A 19,624-nucleotide genomic window follows, 5' to 3' on the forward strand; every position below is an offset into this window, starting at 1 on the left:
ATATTTTTGAACCATTTTTTTGCTCCGTCAATTAGAGTGAGAACTAAACAACACCATTTGGTTAAGTCTATGACTTGATGAAGCTTCATTAGATCATTGAATACATTTAGGTGATCTTACGATTCATATGTTGAATGCATTTATGTTATAAAATATTTTGAAACTAATCGGGTAAAAAGGGCATGGCATACCTCTGGGGAAAATGGTGACTCCCCAAACCCTACCTTTAACTTGTCTTCATAGGCATGAATGATTTCAAGAGCTTCCAGTAACTTATCCAAGGAAATTATCATTTGCAGCCTCTATTGAGGCCCTTTGAGTGTTTATTTATGAATATAGGTCCTACTTATGAGCCAATCACCTAATGTAGTTGAGTTTTTCATATCTACTTCTAGGGATGGCAATTTGGGCCCGACTTTAGGGGCCCCGACCCTCCCCGACCCTAACGGGGAGGGGATTCCCCGATAAAAACGGGGAAAGGGGCGGGGATGGGGACAAAAAAAAATCCCCGTAATCGGGGACGGGTCGGGGACGGGGATACATGTGTCCCCGCCCCGCCCCGCCCCTCCCCTCCCCGCCCCGCCCCGCCCCGCCCCTCCCCTCCCCCCGCCCCGCCCCGCCCCTCCCCGCCCCTCCCCATCCCCTCCCCACCCCCTAAATCTAATATATTAATTTAATAATTTCTAGAAAATTTTACATTATAATTTATTAAAACTATAACTTTAATTTTACTAATTTTTGAATTATCAATTATTAGCTTTTACTAATTTCTAAACTATTAATCTAATATATTAAAAAAAACCTAGAATTTCATTATCATAAAATATAAATGCACCAAATTAATTTTATTTCAACTTCAAAACTTAGTTAGTCAATTCACTAGGTTTTACACACAAAAAATAATAAATTATAAACTTAATAAAATCAATTGAAGTCAATGAAAAGTGTTAAGTTTAATGTTATTATAAAATTACCCTAAATCACATACATGAAGAGCTACTAATGAAGAGATTGATTATTGCATGTTGTTAGATTTTATGAAAACTTTATATTTGAACTAAAATAACAAAGAATATTTTATAGCTCTTGTAGCAAGTGATATTTTGAAAAAATATGATTTATTTTATTTATTGAAATATATAAAAGAATTAAAATTTATATTTATGGGTATGGGGAGGGGATTTTTCCCCGCGGGGACGGGGCGGGGCGGGGATGGGGAGGGGATTTTTCCCCACGGGGACGGGGCAGGGATGGGGAGGGGATTTTTCCCCGCGGGGACGGGGAGGGGATGGGGAGGGGATTTTCCTTCGCGGGGAGGGGACGGGGATTATTTTTTATCCCCGCAACGGGGACGGGGCGGGGACGGGGATTGATATCCCCTACGGGGACGGGGACGAGGATTGATATCCCCTCCCCGCCCCTCCCCATTGCCATCCCTATCTACTTCTAGTGTTAGCACATGATGACTCTAAGTTATTGGAATTTAACGAAATTGAGTTACCTACATGCATGAGGCATAAGTTCTCTGCACATAGGGCACATGAGTTATTTACATGCATATGAAATGAGCCATTTGCATGTGAGGGATGTAAGTTATCTTTATGTAAGAGGCATGAGTTCTTGGCCGACACATAGTTCTGTGGCACAGATCGATGTGATTTGTTGCATAGATTCGTGCGACAATTTGACCATTTTGACCTGATTTTTGGTGGTTTTTGTATCAGAAAACCATTAGAGAGAGAGAGAGAGAGAGAGAAGAGATGTCGGTGATAGGTTGACGATGTGCTGAAGTGAATCGTTAAAAAGAGAGAATGAATTTTTGAGAGTGTAAATGCAATGTTTTTAACTTTAAGGAGGTGGTTGTTAATCCTAAAATATGAAAACCGTAGATGGTGCAATAAAAAATAATTTTTTAAAACTAAGTTAATGGAAAAATTATTAGTTTTCAAAATTAAGGTAATAAATTATTAATTTTTAAAATTAAAGTGGAAAATGATATATTTTTTCTTTCTTTAAATAAAATTTTTAAATGAAAATTTTACTAATAACAATAACAATAAAATTTAATATATAGATAGATATTCAGATTTTTAAAACATAACCGGGGGGTGGGGTGTAGTTTGGGGATGCATTATTCCTTGGGTGAGAATAAGTCTTTTGGCCTTGTTATATTCGAGTATATGCACACACAGCTTCTTCATTTGTTATATTCGAGTAGATACATTTAAAACACACACACACGCATATGTATTGCTTCTCATTTGTTATATTCGAGTGGATGCATTTAAAAATTTACTCATGTTTTCATTTTGGATTTCAAATCTCAATCTTCCGATTTAAACTTAGAAAATGTATTTAGAGGTTAACAACGACACCTTTTTATTTCTGTTTTGTGAGTGGACTGTAAGAATCACTGCTCTCTAAATGACCACTGAGTGCTCTCCTGTCACAGTTGCACTTTCTTTTTAGGCCCGACTAATACCAGAATTGATGTAGACTTGAAAATGGCAGAGCTCCATTGATCCTGCTAACCCAATAAATGGAGTTTGAAAGCGATTTATGCATATATGTATGTAGAGAACTTCATCAAATATATAGATATATAAATTTATTTTCATTCATAAATAATAAATTAATATGAAGAAGACGAAGAGGGAATCGCTGCATATATAGTTGAAAGCGAAACGGGCATTATATTTAATAATGACATATGGTAGCCACAAGATCTGTTAAGAAATATTTGCATGAAAGACAAACGGGGCTTCTCCACACATACCAGTTGCTGCATCGCCTGTCTCTAAAATATCATTTACCACATCAAACACAAGCCTTATGAGCCTAAACCATTTCATCTTTACACACTGAATCACCGTCGAGCAGAAAATATTAGGGTTATTTTAGGATAGGTTAAGCATGAAAGCTAATAAATGACAAAGGATTGTTAATTAAATGTAGCCTGAAATTTGTGATAGCCTTTCCTCCATGAATTTGTCATTTTCTGTGGATGTGATGTGAGTGTGATTGGCATTGCTGAGACAATGCTCCTGTTGAGGCAACCACTGATTTAGTGGATATTGAAGCTTTACTATTTCTAATTTCAGTGATAAATGTCAGATATTATACTTGTTCAAACAAACTATTTTAGAACAAGATAATTTAAGATGTGATTGAGAGAATTGATTGGTTATGTAGACATCATTGAAAATCAACCATAATGGCAAGAAAAACAGTGGCTCTTATAGAAATAGTGTTATTATGTTACTGAAAAAGTATCGAAGGAATAAGAAGAAAGATAAAGCCTTCACAATATCATAAAAAGTGAAGGTAATTTTAAATTATTGGGGTAAAAAGATAAATATATATATGTATCATATATGTAGAGAAGCAAAGCTCGAGGAAGGAGAAGTGAATTATTGAAGGTGGGTCAGGCAGAGAGGTAAGGTTTTGGAATGTAGAGAAGTGTTGACAGAGGGACCAGGAAGGGGAAATGACCTACTGATAAAGAAAGTCAGATTCCTTTCTATTTTTATTTTTTACTGTAGAAACAGCAACAGCCACAATAATTGAAAAAAAATAAGGACCCACGTATACAAAATAACAATGTTTATAAACGAAGACATGCATGTCCTTTGTAAGAGTACTAACAAAGGCATCAATTGCTGATGTGTTGAATGGTCCCTTAAATCCACATGATGATCCGATGTGCCCCAATTATATTTCCCTTCTTGGTCTATGACCATTAATGCAGCTATATTATACTAACATCTAACACTATTTTCATAACACCTAATATAATTTTATTATCCCATTGTGGTAACATATAAATACTATTAGTACCTTGATTGAAAAATAGGTTGTCAGTAAAAGGAGGACAAATCTGAACGGTTTGGATTGTCTGAAACTGGAGTTAAAGATTCTCGGTCAGAATTTCCGAGTTCCTGTTTTGTGTTGTATAGCTGTTAAGGTTGTAAATCTTCCATCCTAGTGATGAAAATATCCTTTTCTTGAGCACAAACGAAGTTGCCTCTTTTTTTTTCAAATAAATGTATATATTAACAGAAAGGTAAAGGAACCTCTAATAAGAGGATTCGGAAATAGCCTAAACATATCTTATTCATTGGACGGACAACAAAAACTCTAGAACAGGCCAGAAAACAAAACAAAAACCTACAACATCTCCTCTTGAATGTCTATCACAATTCCTACCATGATAAAGTTCAATAAGTAAGTTGAAATAAATCTAAACAAACCAGGTTACATACAAGAGTGAAACTCAGACTTTTCCACCAAGTATAGACTGTACAAAAGGTATCTAAACCAAAAATCACGAGATATTACATGCTTTACTTCCAAGAGGTTATTGCTGTTTTTTACAAAACGATAACCCAAAAATAAATCTGGAAGACTGGAGTGATTTTTACCCTAAAATCCTGGTTATTATTGCTCTGCTAATATTAAACCTGCATATCAGACAAATTTGTTTTTATTTTTGTAATCTCATCAGGCAAATTTCGTACTTTCTGCTCATAATTCATAGACGAGGTTTCTTGAAAAGTAGAGGGAGGCAAGAGTTGATTATCTTTTAGAATTATCCTACTAATTCTTCAATACTATCAGAAACACTGGAGTTCATTATCTTTTTGGGTTTTTAACAATAAAACTCTCTCCAACTTGTATATAGAACAATTTGTAGAATGAAGCAAGTAGGTTGATCGGGTGTCTGAATTTTCAAGGATTTTCCATTAAGTGTATATAGTAGGATGTGATTTGTTGAAGATGATTGATTGCAATGCTATGAAATTGACGGGGATGAAATTCTAAGTTTGTTGAAATTCTACAAACTAAATTTGATTTTTCTAACTATGAATCAAGTGGATTGTGGATGGTCCATTCTTTCCTTACAAGTGGACCAAACTAACTTTCAACAGTTGTCCCTTGTATTTGTTGGAATTGGCAACCATTTCAACTATAAAATGCTATGACAACGTACTTCACATTGTGAGTGAAACGGTGCGTTTTGGTTTTAAAAAATTCAACCAAAACATAATGTTTCATTAAAATTGAAACGGAAAATTAGTAAACCTGAGAATTTGAATATACCTCTCAAATCTTTTATAAAAGCAATGCTAAACGGAAAATTATTGTGCATTTTGTTAGAAAATATGAGACTGCAAAGAAATTAAAGGTTCAATATATCCCTATTCTTTATCAAATTGATGTCATTCTCACAAACTCTCTCAATTTCAAGGTTTGCAGAATTGAGTAAGTAAATTGTAGACAGTTGAGTGGTTAGATTCTCTTAAGAAAAATGATGAAGAAGGTTAAATTTGTATCGAATTAGTTTGCGAGAATGTTCAATTGCAAGATGGTTCTCAAGTCAGTTCAGATTACCATGAACAGCAAACTTTGTGTTATTTCTTTGTAAAATAAACATATAGAAGGTGACTGATTGTACATGAAATGATTTGTTTATTTGAAGTTTAATGATCAAGGGAGGAGTTGTTGTTGTTGTTGATTGACTTTTATTTTTTGTTGAATATGTTCTAAGAAGTAATAGTGTTGAAAATTAGGAGAGTTGTATTTTGTTTGGTCATTTGTTGATTTTGTTCAAAGAATTGATATTTCTGAGAATTGAGAGAATTGTTCAGTTGATTCTGTTAGTGATTTGTTTGATTCTGGTTGAGTATTGTTTAAGATAGGATCATATCACTCCATACGTTTGTTTTTGATATATCATTATGTGATTGAGTAGTTTTAAATTAGAGATAAAAAAATCTAATCACTTTATCACCTATCATTGTTTGTACATAAATTTATATATATTATTTGTATATAAATAAAATATTATCATGTAATTGGATATACTTAAATTAAAGATAAAATAATATTTAATCGCATTATGATATATTATTATTTGTTCATAAAATTATATATATTGTTTATACATATAATTTTATTATGGTTAAGATATACACGTTAACCAAGAATAATTGTTTATGTAAATTCTTGATTAGTATAAATTGTAAAAGTATCTCAATTTGTTATCCATAAGAAAAAATTGGGGAATTTCAAATTATCTTTTTCTTTTCAATTGGTATTTGAAGTTTTTGGACGGGGCAACCTCCTTGGAGCTCGTAAGTGATGCTTAATTGCCCACTCTTTGATCATGTAGCAATTAGTGTGTAATCCACAAAATGCTAATTAACGGATTGGATATATCTTATGAAGAGTTGTTTTAGGATTTCCCTGAAAAAAAAAGAATTCTAATAGAGTTTGATTCAGTAAATAAGGTTTGGTTTAAAGATGATGCTCATAGTATATATAAGCACATTATTCTATTGTATGAATCTAACAGTAAATATAACAATTTAGTAACAAATATATTTATCCTAATAAGAGATGTGAGAAGATTTTAAAATAATATTGGCTTTATTGAAACATACTCTAGTTTCTTTATTTTGTGTCATTATTTGCCTTATTGATGACATATAAAGAAACTACTTCGTGTTACAGTATTACCTCTAGTTAGTAGATATGAAAACGGAAAAGAAAAGATACGCAAATTATATGAGTATAATATTGTAAATAATTAAAAATATGTTTGTAAAAAACCACCCCTAAAATTTGCATATATGAAAAATATGCAATGTATATACGGACATAATATGACACATCATCAATAATACTTTTATAAAATTATAATAATATCATAATAATTTTAGTACTTTTCTCGAATCTTCTATTGAAAATTAATATAATAATTCAAATGTAAAATATTTAATTTACTATTAAATCTAATATAACATAATACATAATCAAAATTCTTTGTACAATAAGTAACGTATCAGTCAATTGAAAAAAAAAACAAATTAATCAGTTTGGATTTCAAACTTCAAATCAGAGTGAATCTTTGTATAGGTCACAGGGGAGGAAAAAACAAAATTACGGCTGAAAATTAAGAAAGAAATGTTGGTTTTTTTTAAAATGGTGGTAGTATTTTTATAAATAATAAAAAATAGAATGAATAATTTTGTATTTTAAGTTTAGCTAAAAATTAAAAAATACACGTATAATTCGCATTTAATAAGGAAACAAAGTAAAATACGCGTTTAATATGTTTTGAGTTAAAAAAATTTTTTGAACGCATTTAATACACGAATAATATGAAAACGTAAATAATACATGTATTTACTAACTAGGGTGTTATCATTTCATCTTAATCTATATATTGTTTTTTAATACTTATTAAAATTCTTATAATAAATTTTGTTACAATGAACTTTTTATTGATTTTATTCACATATTTCATTAATTTTATTCTGCCCAAGAATTTTATCAAGACATTTTATATTGTTAATTTCAATTAAGTCGGTGTTTAGACGCTTGCTTGAGAAAGAAGAAGAAGCAAATTTGATAATTGTCAAGTAAGATAAGCTAATCTTATCCTATAAGGGATGTAATAACATCAGACAACCCGTGAGAGAGATTCATTGTTATCACTTCAAAACTAGAATTAGTGGCTTATAATTTTACCAATTTTTAACTAATTAATACATAATTATATCATCTAAGTGTTATGTCAATAGGGGGGTGATGGTCAATTGATATGCTTACCTTTGAGGAAATGTTTCTGCACAATAAATACTCAATGTGATGGCGTCTTCTCGTGAGTGTTTTAAACATTTAAAAGAAAAACTATATGAACAATTTAGGGATGTACCTACACGCAAATCCAAACCCAAGAAAGTAAAGCCAGAGAACTATTTCCCACCCAAGGATTAGATAAAATAACAAATTTTTATGAGATAACTTTCAAAAATTTAAATATCCTCATTATGTTAGAATTTATTATTAGGGTTTGAGTAAAAATATCATTTAGCTAAAAATATTAAAATAAAACTAAAAATTTATCATATTTCTCTCATTTGGTTTAAAAATCTAAAAAAATTTTCTCTACTTAAAATTTGAAAAATGATTATTTCTCTCATAAGATTTTTTTTTTCTCCTTTCTGGTGAACATCTCCTTATTGACTATTAGCGTCCTCCCTCCTGGTTAGTTTCCCTCTCACTCCTAATCTCTTTGTTGCCCTCCCCTAGCCATATTCGTTGAAAGACGAAGACGGTGGTCTTGTAGTATCAGAGAAACATAATCTCTTTTCATTGATAATAAGTTTGAAAACCCTTTTGACACCATCCACCTCAAAACACTTATTCATTTTTTATTCAACTTATTGCCGAAATTATGGAAGAATAATTTTATAATATTCTATGGATGAAAATATAATAAACTGAAATAAGAACCAATATATAGATGAGGAAGATATTAAGTTGAGAGCGATGAAACTAAAGTTAAATTAAGAACAAGTTTGACACAACAGGTTTCTCTTGTATTGCTTTTTAGAAGTTGAAGAGATGTGAATAATATTAATCTATTACAAAAATGATAAAAACATAAGTTGCCCTAATGTTATAAAAAATTTAGAAAATATTTTGTAGATTCTATATAATAAAATTAGAAAAGAAGAAGGGAAATTAGATGGTAGATAAAAATGTTGAATAATGACGATAGTCGGTGATGTTTGTCCAGGCAAACATATATAATGGAGGTGAGAAAGTCGGGACTTTGGAGTTGGTAGAAAAGGAGGTGGCCCATCACTTTATATCTTCATTTACAAATAAACTCTAATGTAACCCTTCATAATTAATTAATTAATTAAGTTTAGGGCTTGTTATGATAGAAAGTCTTATCTTTATTATTATTATTATTTATCTAATTATTATTAAACAAGAGCATTTATATTTGAAATTGAAGAATCATTAGCGGCTTAATATTAGAGTTATGGTAGTCAAATCACATATCATATCATGTATCAAAGTCAAATTTTTTTTATCGTGTATTGTATCGTACTATAAGATATATTTTTAAAATAAATTAATAAGACATTTCTAAAAGCCATGTCATCATGTGAAAAATATTATAAATTTTAAAAAATGTTTCATAAACACTTTTATATCTTCATTTTCCTAAAAAGTATATTGACCCTATCGATAATATATATTTTATTATATGATATATTTATTGTATCATATTAATATATTTTAGGATACATATCGTTTTCTATATATATTATATCGTATAATAAAATATGTATCGTATATCATAAGACATTGATAATCACGACTAAAATATTACATAGAGAGTTGAGTAAGTTCTACATTAATTGAATAAGATTTGTTTTAAAAAAGAAAAAGAATACAAAGAACGAAACTGGGGTTGAGAAAAAGTTGCAATACGTACGATAATATGCATACAAGATTTGGAGGATTGATGTGAATTGGGATGCATATTTTGAATGATTATGGTATGGTTGAATGTCATGTATCTACTTCCAAGTAAATGTTGTTGAATTTCTCTTTGTTGCCTCTACAATTCGACCTTTGTTTACAGTCCCATTTCAATGGAGATGTTAAATGAGTTGCTCTTTTTAGACCCCTTAAAGATGCATGAACATTAACAAATTAAGGTGGATTGAGAAAAATACTTATCCCAAAGAAGAAACATAATAAAAGATTGATGTCAGCCGAACCATTCAAATTAACATATGGTAGAGGAAACAAAATTGCATGGAAAATATACGCTGATTTTGTGATGTATGTGTGATTTACTCATTAGACAATTGAATGAGTTTTACATTTTTTTTAACCGAAAACAAGAGTAATTACGATAGTACTCCTAAACTTACCAAAAACTAGAGTAATTACAATAGTATTCTGAAACTTACCCGAAATAGTGAAGAGTTGATGAATAAATGAAAAGGCCCATCTTTTTGAAAAGAAACAAGACAAAAACAATAAATAGAGTTTTGAAATTAGAATGATTTAAAAATAATATCATCTCTCATTGGAAAAAAATCAATTGGTTCAACTTCAACCACATCAAAGATTGTGCAACAGATAGATATACATGAGCTAACACGTATCCATCCAATTCTCTCTCCCTCTCCGTCCTTCACTTTTATGGAAGCCTCTGAGAAGTTAATAAACAAACCCTGAAAAGGGCCTTTCATATTTTTCAAAATCTTCAAAAAAAAGCCATCCACAAACCTAATGTCGTACATAATATAATATATATTTTTGCCTTGCCAGCCCTAACAAAAATTAATACGTAAGAACAAACAAAATACTCAGAGATCTCAACAGAAATTGTGGTTGAGAACAAGTCTTTCCACACTCCATATAGGTTAAAGAAACTACCAAACAAATACCACTGCAAAAGCCATTAACACCGGTTCCCGTTCTTCCTCTTTCTGCATCTCCGTTCAATTTCACCGCAACCTGAAAAAGAAACAACAACTTTGGTCCATATTAACCTTTTTTTCATGCAAATATTGAACACTGTAGGGCTTTATTGCCTAATATAGTATATCTAATTCTGGGTATATTAAAGGCAGCTTTGAGTTTTTGAATTAATGCTAGCTGTGTCACCTTTGAGAAACACAACTAAAGATGAGAACAAAGGAGAGATGGAGAGTTATACTATCGACACACAAGAATTTCCTGACTTCTCAGACACGAACTTACTTGATAGTATCGATTTTGACGATCTTTTTTTGGGCATCAACAACGGTGATGAGTTGCCGGATTTGGAGATGGACCCGGAACTCCTCGCAGATTTCTCCATTAGTGGCGGAGAAGAATCGGACATTAACACATCAGTTTCTGTGGAAAAAGCTGAGGATAATTTGAAAAGAGAGGAGGAAGACAAGGTGTCGGGTTCCGGTTCCGGTTCAGGTTCAGTTTCGAGTAAAGGAGATCAAGAGATTGCGAGTAGAAGAGAGGAGCCTCCTTTAAAAACCTTCACTGAAGATCATGGAGACAAGGGAAGAAAATCATCGGCACAAGCAAAGAACAATAATCAAGGGAAGCGAAAAGTGAAGGTATAATTACAGATGGTGTTGAGTTTGCTTTATCGTCAACCGAATAATTCGATTTTACGGTGTTCAAATTTTTTCTAGCTCATATAACCTAGACTATAGGAACAAAGATACCCATCTCTCTCTCTCTCAATTATGGAGTCCTGTCACAAACTTCTTGGCATGCAGAGAGATCACGAGACTCATGGAAGTTTGTGAATATTAATTGCCTTTAGCAAGAGAAAGAGAATGAATGAATGAAGGTTACAATGTTAGCTTTTGTTTTGTTGACTTGTTTCAATGGGAAATGATTTTCTTGAACTGTGTGTAGGTGGATTGGACGCCAGAACTGCACAGGAGGTTCGTCCAAGCAGTGGAGCAGCTGGGAGTGGATAAGGCAGTGCCTTCGAGGATTCTAGAGCTTATGGGAATCGATTGTCTCACTCGCCATAACATTGCTAGCCATCTTCAGGTACAATCTCCATAACTTCTCTATTAAATTTCTTCAAGTTAATAAAAATAATAAACAATTTCCCATTTAGGGCTTTTCCAAGACAAAGCTAATAATCTTCTGAATTTTTCTTTCCCGGAGCAAACAGATTCATTTGGATGATTTTGTTATCCGAAGTAATTAACAATAAATAAATAAAAACATCATCTAGGTCGCAGAATAGATTTATAGCGTAAACATGTCATTTCTCATTTACTGAATGAAGCGTGGAGGATGAAGGATTTTCTATTAATGTGTCCAGAAATATCGTTCACATCGGAAGCATTTACTAGCACGAGAAGCGGAGGCGGCAAGCTGGAGTCAGAGACGGCAAATGTATGGAGCTGCCGCGGCTGGAGGAGGAAAGAGAGACATGAATCCTTGGCTTGCACCCACACCCACCATAGGTTTCCCTCCCATAACTCCCATGCACCACCACTTTAGACCCTTACACGTGTGGGGTCATCCCACCATGGACCAATCTGTAATGCACATGCGGCCTAAACATGTAAGCCACTCACCACCACCACCGCCTCCACTGTCATGGGCTCAGCCTCGTCCTCCTCCACCACATATTGACCCTTCATACTGGCACCACCATCATCACCAACGAGTGAGCCTTCTCTCTTCGCTTTATCTAGAGAAAACTTAAAAAAAAAAAAAAACGAGTTTCTGCATCTCTGTATTATCTAAAAATGCTAATTTCTCTTTTTCTTTTTGTTGTAGATTCCAAATGGACTAATACCAGGAACGCCTTGCTTTCCACAGCCACTTGCAACTACGGTATCCAAAAATGCTAATTTCTCTTTTTCTTTTGTGGTGTCTCATGGCGTTTGTTTCTTTGAGTTTGGAAACATTTTGGAATAATTTATATTCTATAAATCAACCATTTTATTGTTAGCATCTTGTTTCTCATTTTAGTACAAACGTTATAGCATTTTTGAGCTAAATATGTTTCACGAATTATAGAAATTTCTTGTTAACTTAGAGCATGTACTAATATACGCAGAGATTTCCTGCACCACCGGTCCCTGGTATTCCACCGCCTCATCATGCAATGTACAGACTAGAGCCTGGCATCGGCGTTCCAACAGCATCATCAGGCCCCAATCCTCTCGTCGACTTCCATCCGGTGAGCATCTTTCTTTCCTTTCCCTTGTAAATAAATCTTCAGTTAGAAATGAAGCAATGGTTGTTTTCTTTTTCGTTCTGTTCTTTCTTCCTGGTTAGGATTTTGAATATTCAGCACGGGTATCATTGGTAAAAATCATATTAATTACTTTCGATGAAGGCATTAGTAAACAAGTGTATGTCTACAAAAATAGAATGTTTAGTGTGGAACAAAAACACAAAAGTGATGGGCCACACTTCTCAACCACCATTGTCTCAGTTTTGTTTTTGTAAATTTCTTATTACCATGTAGCAATAAATAATTGTTGGTATCTTTGCTGTATGACAGTCGAAAGAGAGCATAGATGCAGCTATTGGAGATGTTTTATCAAAACCATGGCTGCCACTTCCTCTCGGCCTGAAACCTCCTTCTCTGGATAGTGTGATGGGGGAATTACAGCGACAAGGAGTCCAAAAAATACCACCCAGTTGCGCTTGACCCATCCCTTGTAAGTTGTTTGTTCCATTAATGGTGGTTATGAGGACACTCAACAACAAAAAATTCGACGACATTTCTTTACTTGATGTAAACTTGATCTAAAATGAGAGTTTTTTCTCCTTACTTTCCCCTTTCTTTGCAGCTCTTGATTACTGAGTGTTTGACGCTAATAGTTTTTGTAACAGTTTCAAGAATATGAGATAATAATAACTTGAGACTTCTATACATTTCGTTGCTTATGTGTGGACTTGTAAGGCCAGAAACCTTATTTTCTTTCTATTCCACTGTTGACACTTAATGGCTGAGAATTTCTTATCAATAAAACCATGCATACACAATTTTAATATACAATTTAAATTTTATTATTATATAATTAAATAATTTTAATTATAGATAAAATAACATTCAATCACATAATGATATATAATTTATATATTTAAATTATATCATAAAAATATCAATAAAACTATGTATACCCATTTTTGGTACACAATTTATGTACACAGATGAAGTGTTATCATGTGATTGAATGTTTATTTATCATATGATGACACATGTTTTAAAATCATCTTATTATATTATGACATATCACTGTGTACATAAATTGTATACAAAAAATGAGTACACATAGCATTACTCTAAAAATATATACATATAATATTACTCATTTTTCATTTATCTGATTAGATATAACTTAATTGGGAATTAAGTTTTGCCTGCATAAAACTTACAATAGTACATATTGATCAAATGATAAACTTCGTGATTTTGGAAACAATTAGGGTTTTTATATATATATATATATATATATATATATATATATATATATATATATATATATATATATATATATTTTTTTTTTTACAACCAAACGAGACTGTAGGGTATCTCAATAGAGGCATATTCTTCTAGTGACAGATTATATCTAAAATTCTCAATTATACCTGAAAAAAACTCTTCAATATCATAGTGTGATCTATACATACAAACACACATACAAACACACATACATACATACATACATACATACATACATACATATATATATATACATACATATATATATATATATATATATATATATATAGAGAGAGAGAGAGAGAGAGAGAGAGAGAGAGAAAACTTCTAATAATAGCATTGAAAAGGAATTTAACGAACCAAGTATAAAACTCACTAAGAAATTAACGATTGCTGAAAGAGAAATGCTATACCTAACTGTCACAGGGGGAACACCAAAACAAAAAGAAATGATAACTTTTTATTTCACTTTATACGAATTATTCTGGAACACAACACAATCGAGCATTAAATTTTAAAAATTGACAACCCTTATTTGGTTTATGAGATAAAAACAGGAGGAATTAAAATTGCGTATGGACCATTTTTAATTTTCGTCAGAATGATAAGAATCATGTCACCATCCTAACTTAGAGAGTAATTAATATCTATGTGTAGAGTACACAAACACACACTCTCTCTTCCCCTCAGTTTCTGTCTCTCGTGCCCATGCACAAACAAAAATGCCTGTGAAGTTATGTAAATATCCTCATTTTTGCTTTGTTTCAAAAATTAACACTTACATAAACAGGAGTTAAAAGATTAGTAAAACTAATAAAATATTAGAATTTAAAAAAAAAAATTGTATTCAAGTCTTTATCATATTTATAAAAGTTTAACTTATCTGGTACATTGATTATGAGTTCGATGTATCTCTAGTTTACCTATACAATTAATATGGATGAGATCCTTGATTACCAATAAAAACTTATTTATCTATGTGATTGTGAATTCAATTATTGTATCTTCAGTTATTCATCCAACTAATACGGGTGAGATCTTAGTTATAAAAAAAAAAAATCATTTTTTTATTTGTGTAATTAAAATGGTTACATATACTATTGTTTTTATATATATATCCAAAGCTAAATTTACGATTTCGGTCAATCCTCTAAGTATGGGCTTTACAAGTGTTAATAAATAGCAATAGCACATTCAATCTCAATTTGCAGAATACATGTTGTGCCAATAATGGAAGTCCCGTGAGATTTTTCACGTGCATGCATTTCTCCCATTCAAACAAATTGAACTATGGTTAAGTGAATAAATCTCTAAAATTAGATAAACACACATATACATATATACACACACTCAAAGAATTATATTAATTACTGCACAGCGGAAGCTGGAGAAGATAGAGAATGAAGATTCATTAAAGAGTTATGGTCCCCTGCATTATGCAGACAAATAGATTTTGGGACAAATGTGCAGTGGCCACGTATGGACCACAGAGCATTGACAAGTTTGGGTCAACTGATGGAGTCAGATCAGATGTGGGTGACTGGATGTGGTGAGGCCCCCAATAATATAAACAGCATCACGAGAGTGGGATTTTTAAAATGAGTGAAGAAAACGGTAACTACAGAACAAGTTCGTATGTAAGTGGGTGCTCTGCTCAGTGCCCCATGGAAGTACTGTAAAACCCAACATGTGAGGTCATCCAAGATGACGCGGCTGACCCCTTGACACGATGACACCGACATGTTACCAAATGCTACTTTGTTTCAGCAATCTTGTGACCGCAGGTGACAAAGGGATTTGGGCAAACAGAAAAGTCTGGCCCAGAATGACAGAGGTCTGGATAATTATGGATCAAGCTAAAGCCCACATTTAATGTAGGTCATGTCAAGACTTACGAGCAACCTTATAGATTGACCCACAATCCGTTAATTTTAAAATTATAAAAAAATTAATTTCATTATCATACTATTGGCATGGTTATTGCACAACAATTATTTCAACAGTCAAATAGTCGTTGATTGCGAAGGATTATTCCATTTTTTTAATTTTTTATAATTTTCTATAAATTCCATACTAAGTTTATTCAATTTTTCAGGTAACCACTCAACTCTCAACTCTCTCAATCTTTTTTTTTTTTCTTTCTAATAGTTTTATTTTAATATTTAGTCATTTATTTTCTTTACTCAAATTTATTTTAAAATGGCCTTTAACTTAAATCTTAAATCAATTTAATCTTTTATATCATTTTGATGATAAGGGAAATTAACATTTTGATAAAGAACAAATACTCATAGTCGCCGTCATTAAAAAAAAAAAAGTTATAGTGTGGGTGGGAGATTTCAGTTAAATAAAAAAATATATTAATGGTAAAATAGTTTGATATACAATGTATAAGTATTATAGTTTTAGTTTAATATATTAATTAAGTTCATGATGATATCAGACATCACTATACAAAAATAAACGAATTTTGTAATAAAATGTCATAACACTTAAAATGTAATAACAAATTTCATTCATAAGGTCAAAATCGATATATGAATCCTTTTATATAAGCCTATTTGTTTTTGTAATTAGAGAAAATTCTAATTTTACAAAGAATTAATAAAATATGAGAGACTATATTGTACGGTAATGGATGTAAAATTACATTTTTACACGGAGAAATTGAGTGAAATTTTTCATGGAACCAAAAAGATTTGAAGACTCAATCCGACCAACCTTATGTGTGCAAGCTACGAAAAGCTTTCTATGAGTTAAAGCAAGCTTGAGGAGCTTGATTTGGAAAATCTGTTGAAAATTTTCAGGCTATTGGATATTCAATGGCTTCTGCAGATCCCAGTTTGTTTGTAAAATTCACCAATCGGTTGATCTTCGCTATTCTAATATATTTTGATGGTCTAATCATAACAGGTGACAATGGAGAAGAAATAGCCATAGTTAAACTTGGAGATTTGCATCATTTCCTTGGCCTTGAGCTTGAGCATAACAGACAAGGCATATTTTTATATCAATATAGGTATATGCAAGTGATCTGCTCATCAGGTTTTATGCAAGTTCCAAATAAGTCTCATATCAAAGTTGCCCAACGAATACTGAAATATATAGAAGGCTTCGAGGATTTTGGAATTGTGTACAAGAAAGGAGGAAGGTTAAAAATTAATGGGTTTTGTAATGCTGATTATGTATGAGATCAGTCTACAAGAAGATCACAATATGCTATCTCTTTAACCTTGGATCGAGAGTTGTATTGTGGCGTAGTAAAAGGTTGTCCACTGTGTCATTATCAACCATAGAAGCTGAATATCGAGCTGGAACAATGGAAGCTTAAGAAAGCACTTGGTTACTAAGGTTATTGTAGGAACTTGCAGAAAATCGTGTTTCACGCCCGGACAAAACAAGTTAAGATGCATCATCATTTCATAAGAGAAAAACCTCTAAAGAAGGAAATCAGATTGGTGCCAATTTGGAGCCGAAGATCAAGTAACAGATGTTCTAACTAAAGCTCTTTGTTGGAACAAATTCTCAAGGTTCAGAGAGATGATTTGAGTAATGAAGAAGTTGGCAGTGAGGGGAAGAGTTGACATTCATCGCCAACTTGATGATATCAATTATTTTTTACTTTTATTTTACCCCTGTAATTTTTGTTTGATGACAATAGTGTTACATCTTATAAGCAATGATCTTCTTTTGCTTCCAAAGTTAGTACTTTCTGGGTACTTCTTTCCCATTTGAAAAACCTGTATTCAACATTTTTTTTCTAATTGTGTGTGCTCTTGGCATGCTGAAAATGTCGGTGGACTCAAAGTCAGTAAAGCTGGGATAACGTGCGTGGTTTTTTAGTCTAAAATCATATGTAGATATTTGGACTGGAATAGTCAGCACTTTGGAACGAAATACTCACATGCATGAGTAGATGAAACTTCCAGCCACCATTTTCATTCTCCAGGCAAATTGTTTTACTTCTAATTATTGCAGGGTAATTGGCCGAAGCAATAATAATGCTAAGTGGCCTCCCACCTTCTTTAGTCTTGCAACTAACTCAACCGCTGATTTGAAGAGAGGGTGGACCTCCGAAATTAATTCAATCCCACCTTGCTTCTTATGAAAGCAAAACAGGTGTCTGTTTTCATTGTTTAAGATAAGAAAATGGCACCTTTTGACAGAAGATTTCAACACTTTTGGAAACAAGCAAAGATTAGTAGGTGCCTCCCTTATTAGACACTATCATGGAAAGCACATGCAGCATGCTTAAAGTCATTATAATTTCTACCCCACAATCCTTCCTTTCCTTGATCAGCGGCATAATTATCATCCGGGGACATGAGGAGTCCTAGAGTTTTTATAAGAACAATCTGGGAATAAATGCTATCACTACCAGTACTCAACATTTCTCTTAATGGCCTACTTAATGAGATCCCTTTTTGGCTGCTGCTTCCTCCTTGTAGTGGTGATCTTCCCTCCTCTCCAAGTTCAAGCCAGAGAGAGCAAATTTCTTAACAAGTTTACCCACATTTCTGCACCTACACCTGCCCCAGCATCAGCGCCATCTGAGTTTGAAGTGTCAGTTCCAGCAGTAGCTCCAGCATTGGCACCAACGTTGTTTTACAGGGATAGAGGAAATGCTTATGGCCTTTATGGTAAGACTGAGTCTAACCAATTCCCTCCAGCAAAAGAGATTGAAACTACTATTGATGAAAGTGATCTTCTGAATGAACAACTCAGTTCTGCTGAAAACTATGAGACAAGCAATCAAAATAGCAACTACAACAACAATGGCTATAGCAACACGGGCTACACCACTGTGAACTACAACAAAGAGTACACCAACAACAACGATGGCTACACCAGCAAATATAATTACAATGGTTACAGCGGCAACGCGGGCTACAGCAACAATGGCTATTCCAGCAACTACAACACCGACGGCTATGAGAATGAGAAGAAAGGGATGAGTGACACGAGATATCTTGACAATGGAAAGTACTACTATAATGTGAAGAATGAGAATAATTATCCTGCTACATATGAATCAGAGAGACAGAGTGGCACTGTTAAGTACAAGGGATCTTATGGAAATACCCAGAGCGCCTATGAGTTCAACACCATGGAAGAGTACGAGAACCAGCAGGGGTTTGGAGTGAATCCAGAGAATTATGTGCCTTGAAAACCATTCATGAATGTTTAGTGACAAAAAAGAGTGAAAATGCAAAACAAAACTTCAAAACTGAGTTATGTCATGTTTCCCTTTTTCTGGTTTGTAGTTTCATTTGTATTTGCACGATTATATCTTTGTAGAATTTGCACTATTGCAGGAAAACATTTATAGGATCTTTGTGCATAATATGCGTGGCATTTGAATGCACCATATTAATTATGAACCAGACCACAAATGATTAAACTGAGTGCTAATGTGCTATGAGTCAATTCCTCGAGATCATGAATCAGAGATATGAGTAGTTACAGGATTCTATTCTACTGGATACATCAAAACTGGTATAATAGAGTAATACTATATGTATCTATTTTAAATATATAAATAAGTATATATTTATATACGTGATTATGTGAATAAGAGTTAACTAATCCTTAATTTAAATTATCTAATCACATAATGACATGTATTAAATATATACTCATAATTTTATTAGATAGTATATATAATAAAAGATCACAAGAGTAAGGGGCGTTTAATTATTTAAACTTTTATTTTAAAAATTATATTAATAATGGTGTATAACATAAGTGAAGGTAGACATAGCACATGACTAACCTCCATTTTGGTATGACCCACAATTTTGTAAATCTGTTAGT

At 32.7% G+C, this 19,624-nt stretch overlaps 2 protein-coding genes across 2 annotated transcripts; both read left to right on the forward strand.

The window, feature by feature from the left end:
* Positions 1–10,164: 10,164 nt before the first annotated feature.
* On the forward strand, positions 10,165–13,239 carry LOC123195871 (transcription activator GLK1-like). Its single transcript, XM_044609736.1, has 6 exons — positions 10,165–10,937; positions 11,245–11,385; positions 11,666–12,016; positions 12,130–12,186; positions 12,413–12,535; positions 12,863–13,239. Exons 1-6 carry the CDS (start codon positions 10,470–10,472, stop codon positions 13,010–13,012), a joined length of 1,290 nt encoding a protein of 429 aa, XP_044465671.1. The 5' UTR covers positions 10,165–10,469; the 3' UTR covers positions 13,013–13,239.
* Positions 13,240–18,160: 4,921 nt separating this feature from the next.
* Positions 18,161–19,151, forward strand: LOC123195958 (protein E6-like). Its single transcript, XM_044609835.1, has one exon. It carries the CDS (start codon positions 18,210–18,212, stop codon positions 18,975–18,977), a length of 768 nt encoding a protein of 255 aa, XP_044465770.1. The 5' UTR covers positions 18,161–18,209; the 3' UTR covers positions 18,978–19,151.
* Positions 19,152–19,624: the final 473 nt, after the last annotated feature.

This window comes from Mangifera indica, chromosome 14 (genome assembly GCF_011075055.1).
Source record: "Mangifera indica cultivar Alphonso chromosome 14, CATAS_Mindica_2.1, whole genome shotgun sequence".
NCBI classification, from domain to species: domain Eukaryota; kingdom Viridiplantae; phylum Streptophyta; class Magnoliopsida; order Sapindales; family Anacardiaceae; genus Mangifera; species Mangifera indica.

What these genes read in the sequence shown, in the direction of transcription:
- LOC123195958 (XM_044609835.1), top strand. Translation starts at nt 18,210, where the DNA reads ATGGCCTACTTAATGAGATCCCTTTTTGGCTGCTGCTTCCTCCTTGTA.
- LOC123195871 (XM_044609736.1), top strand. Translation starts at nt 10,470, where the DNA reads ATGCTAGCTGTGTCACCTTTGAGAAACACAACTAAAGATGAGAACAAA. An exon ending in ACCACCATCATCACCAACGA is followed by an intron (nt 12,017 to 12,129) that starts GTGAGCCTTCTC and finishes TTTTTGTTGTAG; the next exon opens with ATTCCAAATGGACTAATACC. An exon ending in CTCTCGTCGACTTCCATCCG is followed by an intron (nt 12,536 to 12,862) that starts GTGAGCATCTTT and finishes GCTGTATGACAG; the next exon opens with TCGAAAGAGAGCATAGATGC.